The following is a 20284-nucleotide window of genomic DNA, read 5'->3' as shown; positions in this document are numbered from 1 at the left end:
AAGGGGGAGTCAGTTTAAAGCTCCACTAGTCACGCAGCTTTCTTTTCACCCAACAGGCACTTCTCTTCAGCCCTGACAGGCAAGGACTACCTTTCCCTCCCTTCTTTTCAGACTTTAAAACACTATGGCATTCACCTTGTCACTTTGTATTGCTCAGGTCTGCACAACAGTGACTGTGACGGAGTCAGAGTTGGTTATGAATATAAACTTGGCAGCCTGCTTCTCATTGCGCTGCCTCCATTGCCTTCTCATATGAACTCTGCAAACAGTTTTGAGCATTGAATTACTCTCTGTCCTCGCGTACAAGAAGTGAAAGCAATTTTCAGAATTTGTGGCTTGGCACGAGGCTGTGAGTGTAACAAGGAGCCCTGTTGGTTCTCACAGATTGTTTGTTTTCATTAGTGGGGATCTTCAAGTGGTAGGGAGCACTCACTGCACCTTCACCACAGCACAGAAGGCAGTTGGAAAGGATAACTTCACCCTCATTCCAGAAGGAACAAACGGCATTGAAGAGAGAATGTCCATCATCTGGGAAAAGTGTGTGGTGAGTGCAGCAGAATGTAGTGTGTGAACAGAATGTGTGGCCGAGGAACACTAACGTCCCTTTATGCCGTGGCTCATCTAAATGGCTCTGCTTGTATGGCATGCAAAAATATGGATAGTTAAACTAATCATGGGTACCATGATAGTTCAGACAAGGGCTACTCCACTAACTATAGATAGTTAGAGCAGGGGTCAGACTTTGTTTCTGGGCTGTACTTATTCTTTTTTTAAGAGCTTTGGGAGCTAGTAGTCCCAAAATGGAGGCTGGGTGGGTGATACCAATCACAAAATGGAGGCATCTACAAAAATTACAGGGTTTCATAGCAGGGCTGCAGTTCTCAGATGGGAAAACCTTTCCTCTGATGATTTCCCAAAGCAAACCATCACCATCCACCCAAAAGTTGTAACTTGCCCTGCAGTGGTGGTGGGGAAATCCACTTACCTGAGTTACCTCTATGATTTCCCTGGAAGAGGCAAATAGCAGCTTTGATGCAAGAGGAGGTAGTCAGTAGGACACTCCTTTCCCAACCTGAGCAAAACTATATGTGTGCACCGTGCATGAAGGAGGAGGAAGAGAGACAGATGGGTGTTCTTCCATCCAAAGCAAAAGCGGGCACATGTGTGCATGCACTAGCTTCTGCCTTTCACAAAAGAGAAAGAGGAGAGAAGCTGCTGTTGGTAGCTTTAAAAAGAAGGATAAGAAAGTGATCATAGCAGCCCTGGAGGAGGGACAGAGAGCTAATTTTAATTGTTGGAGAGTGACTGGGAAGTGACATTCTGCCCACCCCTAAGTTAGAATATTTCAAATCAGGATCTGAAAACATGGTTTGAAGTTGGTTTATTGTTAGCCATATAACTACGGTTTTGCATGGCGTATGAGTGCAGACATCCTGGCTTAATTGTGGCTTGTTCCCCCTCACCACACTGCAAGCTGGGATACCAGCTGGGTCTCTACAGGAAAAGGAGCAAAGGTGATGAAACCTGCATTTGTTGAGGATATGAATGATCACTGAAAGCCGAATTGCTGGGTTCACAAGCCAACCATAGTTAAAATAAACCCTGATTTCATCTGGCCAGAATTGTTAGGTGGTATTAGGTAGATTTTCTCCTTTTGGGGAACTCTTTCCACATTGAGTCATCTGTCGAAGAATCCTGCATGTCTGCCAGGGACAACATTGCAGAAGATTCGAGGATATGTTCTTGCATAGCACAGACCACTCCTGTTGGGCCTCATCACTATCTGCATAAATTGGGAGTGTGACTTAGGATACATGATTTGAGAAGATGATATAGAACATATAAATTGGCGGGGTGTTCTGGAACACATTCTTTTTAGTTTTTGTTTTCTAAAGTCCTTGTTCTTTAATTTCCAGGCAACAGGAAAGATGGACGAAAATGAATTTGTAGCAGTGACTAGTACAAATGCAGCAAAGATTTTCAACTTTTACCCCAGGAAAGGACGGATTGCTGTTGGTTCAGATGCTGATTTGATTATTTGGAATCCGAAAGCTACAATGATCGTTTCTGCAAAAACTCACAACTCGGTAAAAAAACATTCCCCCCCTCCTGCCTTCACCTAATTAGGCATTTCACCATCTATAAAGTTATGTGGGGCACCCACAGGGACTTGCAGGGGGCATCTCATTTTCCCCTCCCCACATTTCTTTTTCCCTTACAGAAAGCCCCCATCGCCTACCCCTGTTTCCTGCATCCTACTCTCCTTCCTACCCCCAGACAAACTACCTTTATCTGTCCTCCTGTCTTCAGCTTTCCCTCCTTCCCTCCACCAGACACCTTATACCTGGGGGAACAATGGCCATGTTGCACGGTGCTAGTCACCAGGCCAGGCTCTGATGGACAGTAGGGAACCTGCAAGGACATGCGGAGGGCACCTCATTTCTCTCTATATCCCCTTCCCCATGCTATTTCCTTTTTTTTCCTGATAGCAACCCCCATGTCCCCACCTTTCCTTTCTTTTTTCTCTCCTTCCCATCCACCAACAAATCTACCCATTTACCTGCCTTCCATCTTCAGTGATATTTATTCATTTACACCCCGCTTTTCTCCATAATGGGGACCCAAAGCTTCCTCTTCTTGCCTTTTACTGACAGAAACCAAAGCCTGAAGGCTGGAAATACTGTTGTGATTACCTCGCAACAGCCGCTGAGGGTATTCATTTACAGGTGTTGTGTCTGTTATTTTGGGGGGACCCCCCCATGTATTTTGTTTCTGATTGCAGATTTTTCTGCAAACGTGGAGTGTTTTTCAGGTTTATATAGAGACCTGTGTTGTTTTTTCGTGGCTCCGGTCTCTGGATTTACCGTATTTTTCGGACTATAGGACGCACTTTTGCTTCCAAAAAAAGTGGGGGAAGAAATATATGCTGATGGTTTGTTAAAACAGACTATGATCTAGCTAGGGCAACCAGCTTTTCAGCCACTTTCTGTAGCTGTGTCTGTAAGAGCAGGTTGGCCTGCAGAGCTTAGTGAGTGATAATCAATATTTCTTTTTTTTTTTGAGCCCCCGGAGGGGATTTTTTAATTCTTTTTTATATCACTACAAAAACTACAACAGAAGAAAAAGGAAGGGAAACTACATTTACGGGACAAAGTAAAGAACCCACTACTAACTAAACCAAACATGAAGCAAGGCAGCCAGATAGGCAGCCCCACTGGTCCAATCGGAGCTTCGGCTTTCTCCAGCCATCCAATCCTTTGCCTCAGGAGGCAGGGACACCAGCAAGGTTCGGCTGTGAGCCAGGCAGTAAGTACACTAACAAATGCCTCCACAGATTATCCCTTCTTCTTCTCATTCTTTGTATGCTCTGAAATTATGTCTTTTGTAGCTTTAGCAGAGGCACAGCTCTTTCTCCGGGAGGTTGTTATCTGTCCTCTGCTATCTGCTTATTGGAACATCAGAAATAGAAGCTTTGTCATATCTCTGGGTTCCTTCCTGCCTTGTTTTACTCCTGATGTGAACTCCCCCAGTCTCTATAACTGTTTCTTTTGTTTTATTTTAAATGGAATTGCTGTGGATCCATTTCCCATGTTTCAGAGATAAGCCAATCAATTCTAATTAAAAGCACAAACAAAGTTCCCTGGGGGGGGAGCATTGATGATTTAATGTGCCCTGTACAACACAGCTCAACTGCCCCTAATGAGTGTGCTTTGCACCAATCTTTTTTTCTTCTTCTCAGCAGTAAAGGAGCTTTTTACTCAACTTTTCCCTTCCTCTCCTTTTCTCTGTCTTTCTCTTGGTATTCAAAGTCAGGGCCAGGAGTGTTCAGAAACTGGAATGACAGCCCCAGGGTTCAGAATATTTTCCCCCCTGTTTTCCTCCTCTAAAAACTAGGTGCGTCTTATTATCGCTCATCACTTCTTTAAGATTCTCCCCCTTATTCTCTGGCATGCCCTGGAAGCGAAGGATCATGTTGGCCTTTTACATTTGCAATTGCAGCAGCTGATCTTCCATGGAGCTTTGTTTCCTTTCCAGCTTTTGCACTTTTTTCTTCACCTTTTGAGTAACTGCAACCACCTCGTTTACCTTCTCAGTATTTTGTTTCATCATTTGCAATGTCTCATTTATCTGGGTTTGTTAAGAGGAAATACATTGAGTCATTGTTGACATCTGTTCCTTGACGTTATTCAGCTGTTCCAGCAGAGGGCGCATGTATTCCGCTATAGACCTTGCCACCTCACTGGTAGCTTCCGGTTTCGGGCTTTCAGTCCCTTTCGATTTCAAAAGTTTTTCTTTGTCCTTTTCCCCCGCCATTTTTATCATTTGTTTACTTTCACAAATTTTTAAAAAGTCTCTGAATATGCGCTAGAACTCACTCTGGTAAGTACTTCTAGACAGTTTCCTTCTCGTTTTCTTCCGCTCCCCCCCCCCCAAATGCTCAAAAGTTAATGTGCATGGGAGGCGTCCCTCCCCCACTTGCCTTTTTCCCATTCAGTGGGGTGGGGTGGGGAGCTATCTTTTTTTCTTTTAAATCGCTTTAAAACTGACTCACGTTCATAGTTGGTCTTTCAACCTCGCTTTCAGCTTCATTTCTGATACTCGATCTCCTGCGCTTGCCCCGGTCAGCGTCACTTAAGTCCATTCGGTCTCACAGCACGTAGGACCGTCGGAACGAAAAGGTGCCTCAATTCTCCGGCGTTCCGCCGTCGAAGAGGTTGCCTCTTTAAAGTTCCATGGCCAGGGTCCCTTCACCGGGCCCCTGGGGGGGTTAGCGAGCCTGCGCACCCCCTCCTTCGGCTGGAGCGCAGCTTCACCCCCAGGAGGTCCGGGAGGTGAGTCTGCTAGCGCGCCGCCATAAACCGGAAGTCGATCGATAATCGATATTTCTTTCCATGTGCTGAAAAGCTTCACATGCTTGATGCTGCATGTACTGATTTACCCATGACTGAAATGGATTTGTTCATGCCTCGGATTACACTGAATATCTTGGAATGATTTAAAATCATTATTTTATGATGATTATAATATGATTATTCATATTAACTTTCCCCCACATGCCAATAAATATATAGATGCCAAATAATGTGTATGTTAAGTGTGAGTAGGCTGGTGAAAATGCATAAACACCACTGAAGGAGAACATACACTATATCTGGTCAGTATGCATAATCCTAGGATGGTGCTGGAGAATATGAATTGATGGAAGCTGTGTTGTACATTAGCCGGGTACTATGCATAGTGTCCATTTAAATTCCATATGTTGGCCAGGCCGTAGTCATAGCCCTCTCACTCAGTGGTACTCAGTGACTCTTCTTAGCACTGTTCCTCAATGTGGGTCCTGCCCCATGTTTTAGGAAAGTGAGCAAGGCCATTGCCTGAATGCGACTTCTGGTTGGCAGTTGGTCAAGCAGCCACTGCTGGAGGAGTAGCTAAGCTGTGAGCCTTCCTGAGGTGCAGGGCCTTATGCCGGGGATAGAAGTAAATGTGGTTCTTTTTGGTTGATGGTAATTGTGAATGTGGCTTTCCATGAGCCGTGGAGTGAATACCACTGCTGAAAACGTATTGGGTATTATGTGCAATACATTGTGTATAGTTTGAAAATATTTACACTGACATGGTAATGTGCACATCTCCCAGCTTATGTGCACATTCTCCACTCCATCATGTGAATGCGCTCAGTCTTTAATGTCTATTTGCATTCTTCGTTCAGTTTGCATTGATTACATTTGAGGGGTTGTACCTTTGTTGACCTTAAAGCATGAAACTGATTGCATCTCTTGTGTTGCTTCTCCCAGAATGTGGAATACAATATATTTGAAGGAGCAGAATGTCATGGTGTCCCTACCGTGGTTATTAGCCAAGGAAAAGTGGTGTTGGAAGACGGAAATCTGTTTGTCAGCCAGGGCGCTGGCCGTTTCATTCCTCGAAAGACATTCCCCGATTTTGTTTACAAGAGAATAAAAGCAAGAAACAGGGTGAGAACTTTTGTTACATGAAAACCCAACCCATCTGTTTAAATTATTTTTGTATGCAAATGGCAGCTTTAACTACAAATGCACTGTCAGAATTTCAGATCTGGAACAAGCTGACCAGGATAGTTAGATTTGCTATTGGCTGGGTTTTCTAGAAGGAAGCCACCAAGGTCTGTTTCTGTAGTTTCAAAAAAGGAGATTTAACATGACATGTCACGTGTTCTGATGAGTATAACCATGAACCTGGCAGACTCACATTTTCAGTAGCATCCATAAGTGTACGAGTGTTAAGGCAGTAGTTCTTTTTGTACTTAGAAAAGTTATTGTCTTGGTCAGCACTATCTTATCAAAATGGGCCTTTTTGAGGGTGGGAGGGTGAAGCTGATGTCTCTAATCTCAAATTTAGATGACTTCCATATTGGGAGAAAATAGCTACCTGCTGAAAGTGAAAATTCCTTATTTTATGGTCTTTCTCTGCTTTTGAATACCTACCCTCCTAACTATGTGAGCGAGTACCAACGCTAGATTGTTGTAGAACCTTCATTAATCTCTAAATCCTCTTATAAGTTAAATTATGGATACATAATACTGCCATAAGTAAGTGTTCCCAGGGTGAGAGTAGGTGAAGAGTAATAGTTTGATGGAAAATGTACCTCATCTGATTTTGGTTGAACTTATGCCCCGCTAAGGATAGAAATAAACATCAGAGCAACAGGGCTGTCATTGAAAATGGCATCTCTGTGTGAAATATTTCCCTTCTCCTCAATAATGTGCAATATCGTTATGTGTCACTTTCCCTTCCTCACACAGCAACACTGGCAGCCACTTGCAAAGGCTCATGGAAGCCTGCAAGAGCATGCTTTGCCTGTAGAAGCTCCCAAATTCAGTCTCTGGCACCTGCATTTTTAAAGGATCTCAAATATCAGGCACTGGGGAAACCTTTTCTGTGTCCAAGACCCAGAGTGCCACTAGTCAGTTGGTGTAGTGGTTAAGTACGCAGACTCTAATCTGGGAGAACCGGGTTTGATTCCCGACTCCTCCGCTTGCACCTGGCTGGATGACCTTGGGCAAGCCGTAGCTCTGATAAGAGCTGTCCTTGAAAAAGAGCAGTTTCTGTCAAGAGCTCTCTCAGCCCCACCTACCTCACAGGGTGTCTGTTGTGGGGAGGGGAAGGGAAAGGAGTTTGTAAGCCGCTCTGAGACACCTTTGGGTAGTGAAGGGCGGGGTATAAATCCAATCTCTTCTTCTTCTTCTAGTCTAACCACAACACAATGCCATGTCTCTCTAGTTTGTACCCTGTCCAAACACTCCATCTCTCTCCCACTGCTGCTGTTTTCATTTTCGTGCATTTGAATTGCATGATCAGAAAACGATTGTAACTGTGGGCTGGAGGGTTCTTAATGGGTAGAAAAAGGTGACGTTTGTTCCACCGTTTAGACTCATTATTTGCCCTTGCCTAGGATGTTTTGTGCAGACAAATCCAGAGAGCTCAGTAAAATTGGTTCGTTGTCTTGGAACGTGGCCAGAGGGAGACACATGGGGGGGGGGGATGCAGTCAGATTAATTCAGTGTCGTTAAGTCTATTCTGTTCTAGATCTGTACGGACAGATCTGGGATAATCAGCATTCCCAAGAATGAGCTTGAGCATCCATTCACCATGATGGTGTGATGTCTTTGAAACTGTTCAGTAAGAAGCAACCATTCTTGCCTGTTCTAAAACAGAATTACTACATTTTTAGTAGGTTCATGTAATTTAGTGCTGATTCTTGGTCCCTAACATGAAAGTCTTTACGCTGACTGTATTATGTTTGATGCTCTCGATGATAGCATTATAGTGGTTTTTATTGTGGGGGTCACTACAGGTTGGATGGCAACAGTCACCATATTCCAGCGATACACACTCTGCTTGCAGTTGATCAGTGCACATGCTTACAAGCATTTAAGCTTTACTTGTTCCATGTGCTGCACTGCTGTGGAATTTTGGCCTCTTGGATCAGTGAATGTCATCAACTGAAGGTGCACGTGATCCTCCCATGAGCATAACTCTGTGCATGTGGACAGGTTAATGGTAGGGACCCCCAGGCATGGAACAGGGCCTATGAAACAAGAGAGAAGAAAAGATTGGATTTATACCCCACCCTTCATTACCTGAAGAAGTCTCAGAGCAGTTTACAATCCCTTTCCCTTCCCCTCTCCACAATAGACACCCTATGAGGTAGGTTGGGCTGAGAGCTCTTTAGAGAGCTGAGAGAACTGTGACTGACCCAAGGTCACGCCAGCAGCTGCATGTAGAGGAGTGGGGAATCAAACCCAGTTCTCCCAGATCAGAGTCCTCGCTCCTATCCACTACACCAAACTGGTGTTGTAGGAGACAAAACGTTGCAGGGGAATGGGATCCTCCACTTAATGTTTGCATAATTATCCCATCCCACCCACATTCTTTTCTTCTATGCTGGGTTGCCAAGAAAGCAGCAGCCCTTTTTTATTATTCATAGAGGACACCACCATGCACCTACTCCCAGCTTCAGATTTATCTGCCTTGTTGTCCTTGCCTTGTGTTTTGCATGCACTGGGAGGAGAGAGACTAGGTGGTAGAAGCTATTTCTGTCCCCATCTGATGCCAGCTGATATGCTGAGAGTCCCGTGGGCTATTTGCTACCAATCAAACCGAGTTACATTTGAATGAAGAAACACACAGTGTCATTTTAAATCATCCCAGGCATGCAGGCCTCACGAAGTATACATTTTTCACTTATGCTGAGCTGGAGGTTTGTTAGGCTTCTTGCTCACTTGTAATTGGGCTTCAGATCAGGAGTGATTGCTTGTGATGCTAATTCATTTGGGCAGTCGCATTTGATACTCTGGGCACTTAGTCAGATGGCCTGGATTCTCTCTCTCTCTTTTTTGCTCCCGTGTACAGCAGCAGTGGCTTCTTGGAAAGCAAACACGGTCACCGGCGGTAATGGGAAATACTCTGCCTCATTGTGACAGCTCTCAAGTGCATCGTCAGTCTGCAAAGTAAACAATGAAACAGAAATGCCCTTCCCACATGAAAGCCACTTATTCTTTTGGATCTCTGGCGACAGCATCTCTGTGCACAAGCCCAAAGCTAAACATCACCTGCCTTCTACTATGAATTCTGTTTTGATGCATAGCTGAATAGCAAAATAGTATTTGCATCCAAGTAGTTTCTTAATAAGGGCCCACTTCACACACCAACAAGAGGCATCCTGCACCACTCGGAGGCACGCGCAATACTGCAACCATGTGGGCGGGGCTTCAGTTGCATAGGTCTTTCCCATTCACTCTGCACCTTTCCAGAAGAGAGGAATGGATTGGGCAGGAAAAGGCCTACATTGTTCGTTCCTCCAGCGTGGTTGCTTGATTCAGGCATACTCGTGGAGGTGGAGCTGCCACAAAATCTAACATGCAGGAAGATGTATAGGACTTTTGAAAGCCACAAAATCTAACACGCAAGAAGACATATAGGACTTCTGGAAGCCACAGTGGGCTAGGGTTGCCAAGTCTACTTACCTTGGCGGTGGGGGAGCCTCGCCGGGCTCCGGGAGCTCCCCGGCGATGTGCACACACTGCCAGAATGTCACAGGAAGTGACACGCTACGTCGCTCACGTTGGGGGTGTGGCCCCAATTGTCGGAGGGGTTTTCCCTCCGACGATCGTGGCCACACCCCCAACGTGAGAAACGTGGTTGCGTCACCTCTGGTGACGCAACCACGCTGCGCTTCGGGGGGCAGAGTTACCCCCGGGGCCCGATTCCGTGGCGGCGGAAATCTGGCCTCCAAAGCGGGGGTTTACCCACCACCCGCCTCCACTTGGCAGCCCTACAGTGGGCCCTCAGATGAGATTTCCTGTAGGTGCCCCTCACTCCACCCAGATTTAATCTAATCTATTTATTTATTTATTAAAACATTGATATCCTGACTTTCCTCTTGGTTCAAGGTCCAACCCAAAGATCATATGAAAGTAAATCACATGTCTGGCTCCCCCCCCCCCATGGGCTCCCAGGTCCACAGAGTTTTGTCCCAGCACGCCCCCCTCTTCTCAGCAACTCTGATGGCTCCAGCCAGTTTCTTGAAAGTCGAGGACACTGAACTTGCGTCATCTCCAGTTCCATAGAGCCCTGATCTATCAAGGGAATGCTTAATATTTGTCACTTCTGTTGTCAAAGAATAAGAAAATTACTGCTTTTTAGTGGCAGCCTGGAAATGTTGACTTGTGACCATGTTCCAGGGAACTCTGGAAAAAGACTAGCTGAACAGTGGTTCTTCCTGTTACTGTTTCACAGCTTGCAGAGATTCATGGTGTTCCTCGTGGGCTTTACGACGGACCGGTTCACGATGTCATTGTAACTGCTAAAGCTGTGGCCCCGACTCCTACCTCAAGAATAGCTCCCTGTTCAGGCAAGATAACAGTTCCTCCAATCCGTAACCTACATCAGTCAGGCTTCAGCTTGTCTGGTAAGGAAATAAAGCTGCTTTATGGACCAGGCTAAAGCGGGGTACAGTCTGGAGCTGTATCTGGTCAGATGTTGCAGGTTCCACGTAAAGATCATGGCCAGCAGTGCCACTGGGAAAAGGACCCATGAGAGTAATTCTGGAGTAGGGAAGCAGATGGGATTGTGCCCTGAACTGCATTTATGAGTCTCATATGATTCAGAATGTAACCATGATTAGCACAAGAGTTCTTTTCATGGAAGGTTATATCATTTCTATCTTCGCTTTGAAGGAGCTCATTACGCTTTTCCTTACACCGTAATTGTTTGGGGAAACATTTCATTGTCACTCAGTTCCAGCATGCATCTGCAGAAGTGTTTTGATCTTGTTTGGCTGTTAAGAACCGTTCTGCAATACCTGCGGGCTTGATGTCAGTCTGAGAAGAGGGCACCGTGCATGTGATAAATCTCGCTTATTGATATTAAGTGTTTAGCTTTAGCTAGAACTTTCCTTGTGTTTTCAGTTCCCTTTAAAATGTAATCTCTTTTATCAGAATACCATGGCTTGGTTTCCAAAGGATCCTGTTTCAGTTGTACTGGGTAAAATCATTCATGGTACTAGTGTGTTAAATCCTGCAGTAACAATGAGGTACTAACATTCCCTCACCCCCTCACGAAAATAACCATACTTCAGTTCATTCAATTTTATTTGCCAATGTAAACATATTTAAACAGATCTCCTTTTTTATCAAACAATCTGATTATCCAAACAGCTGGTTTTGATATTTGTAAACATGAGACTGCATTATATTAATGGCATTTGTTAATGTACTTATTTGCACATGCTTTCTGTATTTCACCACTTCTAGGATCTCAAGCAGATGACCACATTGCAAGGCGCACTGCGCAGAAAATCATCGCACCCCCAGGTGGACGTTCCAATATTACGTCTCTGTCCTGATGTTTCAAAACTGAAAATAGTGCTCCTGCATAGCACTGAAGAAAACTATGTGGGCACGGTTCAGCCATATTTCAGCAGTTAAGTCCCATTGGTTTCTTTGGGAGAGTCTTATGCTTAAATCGTCATCCATTTTCACCAGTGGGGCTTAAAAGTGCTTAATTATGGCTGTTTTGTCTCCATCGGGGAACTATAGTTAACATGACTTTTAAATTACAGATGATGTATCAGTAAATACTCTGCCTCGTTACACTCCCCAAGATCCTCTTGCTTTATAAACTGCAATTAGCAAACATGTGGTTTTAAAGGAGACCTTTTAAAATTAATATCATGGATATTTTACACTGCCAGATTAAAGGGCTTGGACGGAAGTGTACACCACCAGAATAAGAAAATAATTTGCCTTTTTACTCAGGATAAAATTTCCCACCCCTTCTCTTCTGTAGAAAAGAAATCCTTCCCCAGTGTATAGATCTCATCAAATATTATAGGTATATCCTTCAGTTTTCAGCAGATTTTCAGACATGCATGCAAAGCTGTGAACTTCTAGTGAAGTACTTTTAAATTGTGTTCAGAAGAACTGTTAGCTGTGTATTACAATCAAAGCATACCTGAATACAGATTTTGGATTTGCACCCATCAATAATCCTTTCTCTTTCTATGATAATAAGGACTTTTACTGGGGAATAAACCCTTGTGTGTTTTAATATATATTCTTAGCTTTTTTTACTGAGAGATCCAACCCAGAAAACACTGAACACCATCGTCCCATCTGCTGCCATGATGCTTAGCCTTTATTTGGTTTCCTTCACCGTGGTTGACTCTGACATCTGAATAAACCATGGTTGGGGATTGATCACAAACTGGGATGTGAAAGCAGCATGTGGAATGAATTTTGCAAATGATGAGATTAGTTAATCATGGTTTAAGTGATGTTGCACTAGACAGACCTTGGTTAAGACAGTCATCTCTCCAGCCTATGCTTATAAGATGACAAGAGGTCTCTAGTATGTTCCTACCCATGACCTTTAGGGGCAGGATTTAACTCAGCAAGGTAAGCTACTTTTTCACTATACATTTGAGATTTTAACCAGGTTTAAGGCAGCAAATCATGGTTTGCAATAATTGCGATGTTCAGTCTGCGCCAGGCCCTTGTAGGCCTGAAAACCACTGCCAACATCTTCTTTGACCTATAGTGCTCTTGCATTTAGTAGATCCCTATTTGGGCATCATGCTCTAAATCTGATGGTTGCAGTTTAGCAGTAACCATGTGCTAAGCCACCAGTGGCTTAGGCCAGACTTTGACTGATTATGTCTAGAAGATCTCACTGTGTGATCCTTGAACATATTTTAGGAACCATCGTCACTCAATATCATTGTGGCAGCATGGATATAAGAAATACAAGTGTGGTCTGAATGTTCATGGAATTAGATGTCATAGTGTCACTCTAGAGCAGGTATAAAAACGCATCTAGACTTTGGGGGGGGGGGATAGTTGAATTTCTGAAACCTGACACAACTGTGGAAGTGCCAGTGTGTTTTTAGTCTTTTTGTTCGTCTTGGATTTTTAAAAAACAGATTATTTATACAGGGTTTTTTTCCCAGTTACCAAGCGTAGACCTTCTTATAAACCAGACAGTAGGTGCGCTTGGAGGCTGTTTCCATACCGTGAACTTTTTATAAAGTGTATAACAGGTTTATTATATTTAAAGCTATGTACAGCAAAAGTGATCTTATATATTCCATATCATTTCCATAAAACTATGCATGTGACACACTGTACAAAATGGCTCATTTTTTGTTCTTGTTGCTTTTGAGTTTTTTCTTCTTTTCCTTGTTTACATTCAATAAAGTTCGTTGGAAATCGGCTAAATGATAAAGCCAGATGGATGTTCTTGATTTTACTCTTCATTGTCCTACCAATCTGTCTACATTGACTACTGCTCTATCGGTATGAATCAGCTTTCACTGCAATTGGTGGAACACCTTTGGATGTGTACAGGTCTTTGCCCACCCAAGCCAGTCCAGGAATGGGAGGGAATCCTGTACATTTCAGTACATTAAACAACAAACCATGAGATGGTCTATACCCCCTCAGGTTTTTAGAACAATATGCCACCAGAACCTCTTTTCACTAGTCCCTGCTCTTCCTAAGGGAGAGATTCCAAACCCTTAGTTGGCATCTGGGACAAAACACATTAGCAACTCAATATAGAGATGCACACTCTTACCAAGGTAGCACGTGTTTGGAGCGTCAGGCTACAAGATCTAGGTTTGGAATGCAAGTTACAACATCAGAGACCCATTAGAAATAAGAATAATTTTTATTCAGTACAGAGCATAGCAAAACAGACTATATAAGAGATTATTGAAAACAAGAAAAACCTACGGTTCTGTGCCTTAACTGCACATTAAAGATATTCATAGTTACCAGTGAAGTGTCCATATTCCAAGAGTGTCCAAGGTATACAGTCCAATTAGACACCAAGGGATTTTGAAGAGAAATCCCATCCTTGCACCCATGTGCTCCAGTTCACAAAGCAGCTCTTTGTCTTCCAAAAGACAGCATTTCCAGGTGCAATAAACAGACAATGACAAGAAGGAAAAGGTGAGAGCAGAGTGCTCCCTCTCATAGGAATCAATCAATTATACTCCAATTCCATTCATGATAAGCCGTGGCCATCAGCCACTCACGAGCGGACAGGGGATGTGCCCAATTGTTGGTTGTCATAGCTGCGTGTGGGGATAGGCTAGAAGTTTGGAGACCACGCCTGCAGTCACATGACGCAAACTCCAGCTTCTCCATTGCCTACGTGACTTGTTGCATGTGGGCTAGAGCCAGGAGCCATCAGGTCTGGCTCTTGAGGTAGTTCAGGCCATTTGGCCTGCCCTGGACCATTTGGCCTGCAACAGGAAACAGAGACAGCATGGTATCAAAAGACATCACAGGAGAAGGCATGTGGATATAGAAGCAGAAAGCAATTTTTCTATACAGGATGTCAGCTAGATAGCTTCATGATTGCAAAGACCTTAACAGATCTTCCAAATTATATCTTGCATTTCTCCGGAATGTTTTCTGGTAGATGTTTTGACTCATAGCCTATAATATTGTAATGAAAAATATTACCTCTAATGTTGTAGTGAGAAATTATGTTTCTCTTTCCAATTTTGTTAGCATAGCGGAAAGGCAGCAGGGCCCTGGAACTGTTCTTGACTCTATTAGGAATGAATTTCCTCACATGGATCACTTGCATACAGAAATTGATTCAGTGGTACCTGAGGCTGAGCTAAAATTGAGGTACTTTTCATAGGTTACTCACAATGCAGATTTATATTCTGCCTGGTTTTGGGAAAGGGAACCCTACTAGATCACCATGAACCTATAAGCACAGCCTTCCCAAAAGACATACAAACAGTATGATGAAAGACAATAAACATAATCCAGATGGGCAGAAGCAGCTGTAGTTTCAACATTCAAGTATTAGGCAGGGAGGGGGATCATATTCAGCCCTCTACATTCCGTCCCAAACAGCTGACTACAATTGTAGCATATACACATGTGCAGCCCCAGCTGCTGGATCAGGCTCTGGAATTGCTCATGTAGCATCCATTTAAACATGTGATTTCCCATTCACTACAGAATTTCATGTGTGCATTTTAAATTTGCAAGGAACAGTTCCCTGAAATCAGCAACAACTCTTAACACAGATTCATGAAGGACAGGTCCACAAGCGGCTACTAGCCATACTTAAAGGAATCCTCCATATTTTGAGGCAGTAAACCACATGAGCATAGCAAGTCCCTGAATTCCAGTGAAGGAATCATCAGGAGGCCTTAGCACCTGTGCCATCCAGGGCCACTGGCTGGCTGCTGAGTAAAACAGGACGATAGACTAGGATGGACCACTGGTCTGATCCAGCAGTGCACATCTTGTGTTCTTACTCCTTACCCTGTCCCTTAAGCGTATGCCATATTCATAGTCATAGTAGCTGCTGAATTTTTTCTGCATCACTTAATGGTGAGAGTGATTTTGAAAATCCACCCTGAGCCATGAGGAATCCTGCATGGGCATAGCTGGGTGTGTCCAGTTGGTGCAATATCACGTGTAGGAGGGCCATCGGCTGCCACTAAAATTAAGCAGAAGCTATTCTGAAAATGAGCTCATGTCACAGCGAACTGAAAAGGGTGCTTGTGGGCATCTCACTCTTCCAGGTGGGAAGGTGCCTCCATTCACACCCACACACCCACTACGGCTCTGCATAGAAGAGGTGAGTCTGTGTTGACTGCATATACATAGGAATTAGAGAGTTGGGAGAAAGGAAACAGAGTGACCAAAACCCCTGGTCTTTTAATGGGGGGAGGCCTAGATAAAGCCTTCTCTAAAATGACAGTGCAAATCCATAGCAAAAGATAAAACACGATATATCTGCCAAATGCAAGCCTTATGACGTATTCTCTGTCAAGAACAGCAGGAGGAATCAAGAAGAGCAGTTGAAAGACCATTGCCCTTTCCTTGTCAACAGAATCTGATATCTGGTGATGGAAGACCTGATTAAAGCCAGCAGAGAAAGGACATCTAAATGACTTCAGCGGACAATTATCACTGGGAAGGAATATTCCATTTCTACTAAAATAGGGTAAGAGCATCTTGATTCAATTTTTTCCCCTGCTCTAAAACTAGAGGTAGGTTGCAAAAAAGGAAAACAGAATTATGATCCACGTCCATGTTTTGTCTTAAAAAGACCTTGTAAAATCACAAAAATATTCTCACCAGAGGTAGAAAACAGCAGCACAGCATAAAACCATAGAAGACTGCCAAACATTTAGCAAATCTCCTTGAGAGATAGCCACATGCCGCTTACCAAAACAAAAGCAAAGGGAGAAAATAGGGCAAAGATATGAACTGGAACTCATCACTGACATTCCACAGTGTGCATGGTAAAACTGAATTAATTTCCTCTCTGATCTTTTGTATTGCAAAAGAAATGAAGGCATCTTTGCTGGGGGTGAGGCTAGTTCAGGGCACAGCTAGTTATGACTCTGGAAGAAATTGGTAAATAGCAGCAGAAAAGTGCAAATGAAGGCGACAGCATAGGCTGGGCTAACTTCTCCCAAGTCATTTTTCCAAAGTCATCACACCCCTCCACCAGGTGACTATTTACCATGCAAGAGAGATGTGATGCAAGCTAGACTGACCCCAATGCCACTTTTGTGGGCTTCAGGGCTCAGGGGGCACACAATCCTTGGGGGCCTTACCTGCTCACCCCCTCCTCTATTTAGGGCCATGGCACCCGATTCTCAGCCTCGGATCGCCACAGCGTTCCCTCCCACCCTCTGTGATTCAGTGGTTATGGGTTTATGATTTGTGGTTGTTCATGACTGTCACAGCTCTGGGCAGTTTAGGCATGGGGGTAGATCCTTTTGGTAAGGGAGGCGGTGCCTGCGTGCCCCCATCCCATGGTTCTGGGGACTCTCTTAAGGAGCCTTGGGATAGAGCCAATTCACTGGCATGCCCAGCTCGGGGGCTGTCAGCGGAGCTCTCAACACCAAGTGGCAAGGGAGCCACACAGTGGTTAGAGCCCACATGGCTCCCTGGGGTTTGCCACTCCTTGGTAGCACCCCAGCAGGTAGGCTGGGAATGTGCAGTTAATCGGACAGCAGGCGGGTCCCCAAATTTAGGATCCATCCTTATGCTGCGCCAATGCCCCTCTGGTATAATCAATAAAAAGCTGTGGCTGCTTTACTTCTCCAAAATCACAGTGGTCTGTTTCATTTCCTCAATTCTGCCCCGTCTATGCCTCTGGGCGCACCAAGAGGCACCCCTTGTTGCTGCTATTTACCTCGAAATAGCATGTTTCACTTGGCCTCCAAGTCTTGTTAAAGACTTAGAAACTGTTCTGGATTAATCATTTCCTCTCATTATATGATGGGTGGCCCTGTGCCAACCAACAGGACAGAAAAATGGGCCACCCGTAGACCAGGAGGGAGCTCTGTATAGCCAGGCGAACCACATTTTGTTGCAGATTAAAGGCAAGGCAACTCCCCTGTTTCTTTCCTTGCTCATCTAAAAAGTTCACTACACATAAGTGTTTGCTGTTTCGTACCTCCTCAGCCATGTTCCAAATAAAACCGAAAGACGCGCAGCACTCTGTGGTAGGGCAAACATGGTTGCTATTGGGTATGCATCAGCATGGGCAGCAATTGTGCTTGAAGTATTGCTTAGATTATCCAAGGCTTTCTGAAAATTAAATGAAGCATGAGATGTATTCATTCATAAGGAAAGCCTTTTGAGACCACCAGAATTAAATCCAGATCACGCCAGGCTAGAATCTAAAGCATTAAACACAAAAAGACAGGCTTGGTTATTTAACCATTTGGTTTCCAGAGGCAGGGTATCTCCTGCTGGTACTTCTCTCTCAGATAAGACATTTGAAATTGCATAATAATAAACTATAAGTATTTTGTTCTTCCTCCTGTCTTTCCTCAATTAACACGCACGTGAGTTGGATGTAAATAACCGATTTTCATGAAAGATGATAAAGGAAAATCTGTATGAGTAAATCATTCATTCTTGTGGACTGTAAAGAGGAATGCCATTTCTGCTTATAAAACAGCATGTTTTGCATGGTCACTTTGTGAAGTATAGCTGCCTTTTGACTTAACGTTATTACACAAATTAGTGTGAATTGTGAACCCAGTTTCCAAGTGAGCAACTCTTTCCTCCCCTTACACACCAAAAACTTCCACAACACTGCTCAGTCCCCACTAAAATCTGAAAAGATATCCTTTGTGAGTGGGAAATGAAGTTTCCTCCAAAATGGTTGACATTATTAAGGATGCTGCTTTTTGTATTTTTCGTATGTGCATGTGTGTGTGTGTGCACACAAGTGCACCTGGAAGTCATGGCAAACTCTGGTGACTGACCCCTACTGGGGGCCTGGAGGATATTCAGAGAGGTGGCTGAATAAAGCCTGCCCCCACCTCCCGACTGCTGGTATTCCAAGGCAGTCTCCCATCCAAGTACTTGCCAGAGTCGACCCTGTTCAGCTTCTGAGGTCTGATGAGATCGGGCTTGCCCAATCAAGATCAGGGCAAGGACGCTACTTTTAAATGAAATTTTACTGTAATTTTAACAGATTATTCAGTCCCTTTCCAGTGAAGCTATACAGCATTAAAATGGCACACACACATGCAATTAACATTAGAGGAATGGATCTGAAAATGTGCCTTAATATCATTTCTAGAAAAGGTTTTGTTATTTCAGATAAGAGTCTGCTTACAAATTCTACCAAAAACTGTAATATCAGAGCATTTATTTTAACCAAAAGAAAAAAAAGATAATAAAACATAATATTAATTTAATTTTGTTAGCTATTCAGACAAGTCAATCATGACGTTAGTTCTACAACGGATGAAATTTTGTGGAATGTAAAAGAGTATCTTTTGAGCAACAAATCTGTATCCTATCCAAATAACCTGGGGAATAACAAAAATCTACTGAGAAATTAGGTCATCGCTGCCATTGGAGACCACTAATAAATACACTGTCACACCATGCTTGTCTTACATGCGAGGACAGATATTAAGCGAGAGTGACAGACTGTCTAGTATGGATGCCAAAGCTTCGTTAGACAGAAACTTTCACTGGAGGGAATGTAGGTTCCTGTAAAATTAATTTTCAAACAATAGCTGCTGTCCACTTCAACCTGCAGCTGCCCCTACTGTGCCACGTGGCTTTGTAATTGGACGCTTCACACCATTGGCATGGCTGATTTAACATGCCCTGTGAGTTCTGCGAGCTACTGTAAACAGATCTTCTAGTGCAAAGTGGGCCTTCACACTAAGCAAACCTTGGCAGCTGCCCTAGCTGGAATTTTTCTTGAAGCAGGCAAAGGGCATTTTTCTTTCCGGACAGCCATTGTACATTCTCACTTTTGCAAAACCAGGACCAGCAGAAGAGTTTGGTGGTTCAGAAAAGTGAAGAAATGCAGAAAATGGAAAAGGTTTTTCCACTATCAACGCAAACTTCAAAAGCAAGTGTGAAGGTGGTCATTTCCTCTGTCTAAAAGTCAGTTGCCAATATTATGACACCTTCTGGTGTGACCAAGGAATTGATACCAGGGTGGAGATATGCAGACAGGAGGTGAGGCTATGCAAATAAGAGCGAGGTGATCTTTAGTGTCTGGGGTCACTGGAACATGGTATCAGTTTAGTTTCCTCTCCAGTGGTGTTCTTGACTTAACCATTTATTTTTTATTTTTTTATTTTTATTTATCCTTCGACTTGATATACCGCCCTAACCCCCGTAGGGGTCTCTGGGCGGTTTACAGTTCTTGGTTGCTAGTCACCTATATCGACCCTAACTACGGCCACACATTGGTACAAGGGTGAATAGCTGCTGCTCATTCTTAACTAGGGTTGACAGCCTTTGGGGAGGCCTGGAGGTTGCCCAATACCTGATCTACAGACTACAGAGATCAGAGCCACTAGAGAAAATGGCTGCTTTGGAGTGTGGTATCTATGACATCATCTCACTGAGGTCCCTCCCCTCCCAAACCCCATCCTCCTCAGGCTCCACCCACAATCTCCAGGAATTTACCAATTCAAAGTTGGCAAACCTTTTCTTAGCTAGGGCTTCCAAATGTCTGAGGAGAAAAGTGCCCTGTCTCTTTAGTAGAGGCTTAATGGGGTGTTAGTTACCAGGTGATGATATTCCACTAAAAGCTTCACCAGCCATGTCTGCACATTAACCTCTGTTAAAGGGGAAGGACCATTTTTATCCAGGCCTGTTGACCACAGAATAGAAGAGAGCTACACTTGAAGATGTCACTCCTCACAAGAGTCCTAATGCCAGGTTAGTCTCCACTGAATGGGATGTTACAGGGAGATAGAATGCATCTC

General features: G+C 43.9%; 1 protein-coding gene across 2 annotated transcripts in view; it reads left to right on the top strand.

The window, feature by feature from the left end:
• Positions 1-11386, top strand: part of DPYSL4 (dihydropyrimidinase like 4) — a 42996-nt gene extending 31610 nt beyond the window's left edge. For both annotated transcript variants that reach the window (XM_015409357.1, XM_015409358.1), the window contains exons 10-14: positions 403-544; positions 1917-2087; positions 5796-5975; positions 10279-10450; positions 11295-11386. In XM_015409357.1, coding sequence (XP_015264843.1) covers positions 403-544; positions 1917-2087; positions 5796-5975; positions 10279-10450; positions 11295-11386 — 757 coding nt within the window. The remainder of the gene's footprint in view (positions 1-402; positions 545-1916; positions 2088-5795; positions 5976-10278; positions 10451-11294) is intronic.
• The last annotated feature ends 8898 nt before the right edge of the window (positions 11387-20284 follow it).

The sequence above is a fragment of the Gekko japonicus genome, unplaced genomic scaffold (genome assembly GCF_001447785.1).
Source record: "Gekko japonicus isolate JY-2015 unplaced genomic scaffold, Gekko_japonicus_V1.1 scaffold716, whole genome shotgun sequence".
NCBI classification, from domain to species: domain Eukaryota; kingdom Metazoa; phylum Chordata; class Lepidosauria; order Squamata; family Gekkonidae; genus Gekko; species Gekko japonicus.
This window is presented reverse-complemented; position numbering and strand designations above follow the sequence as displayed.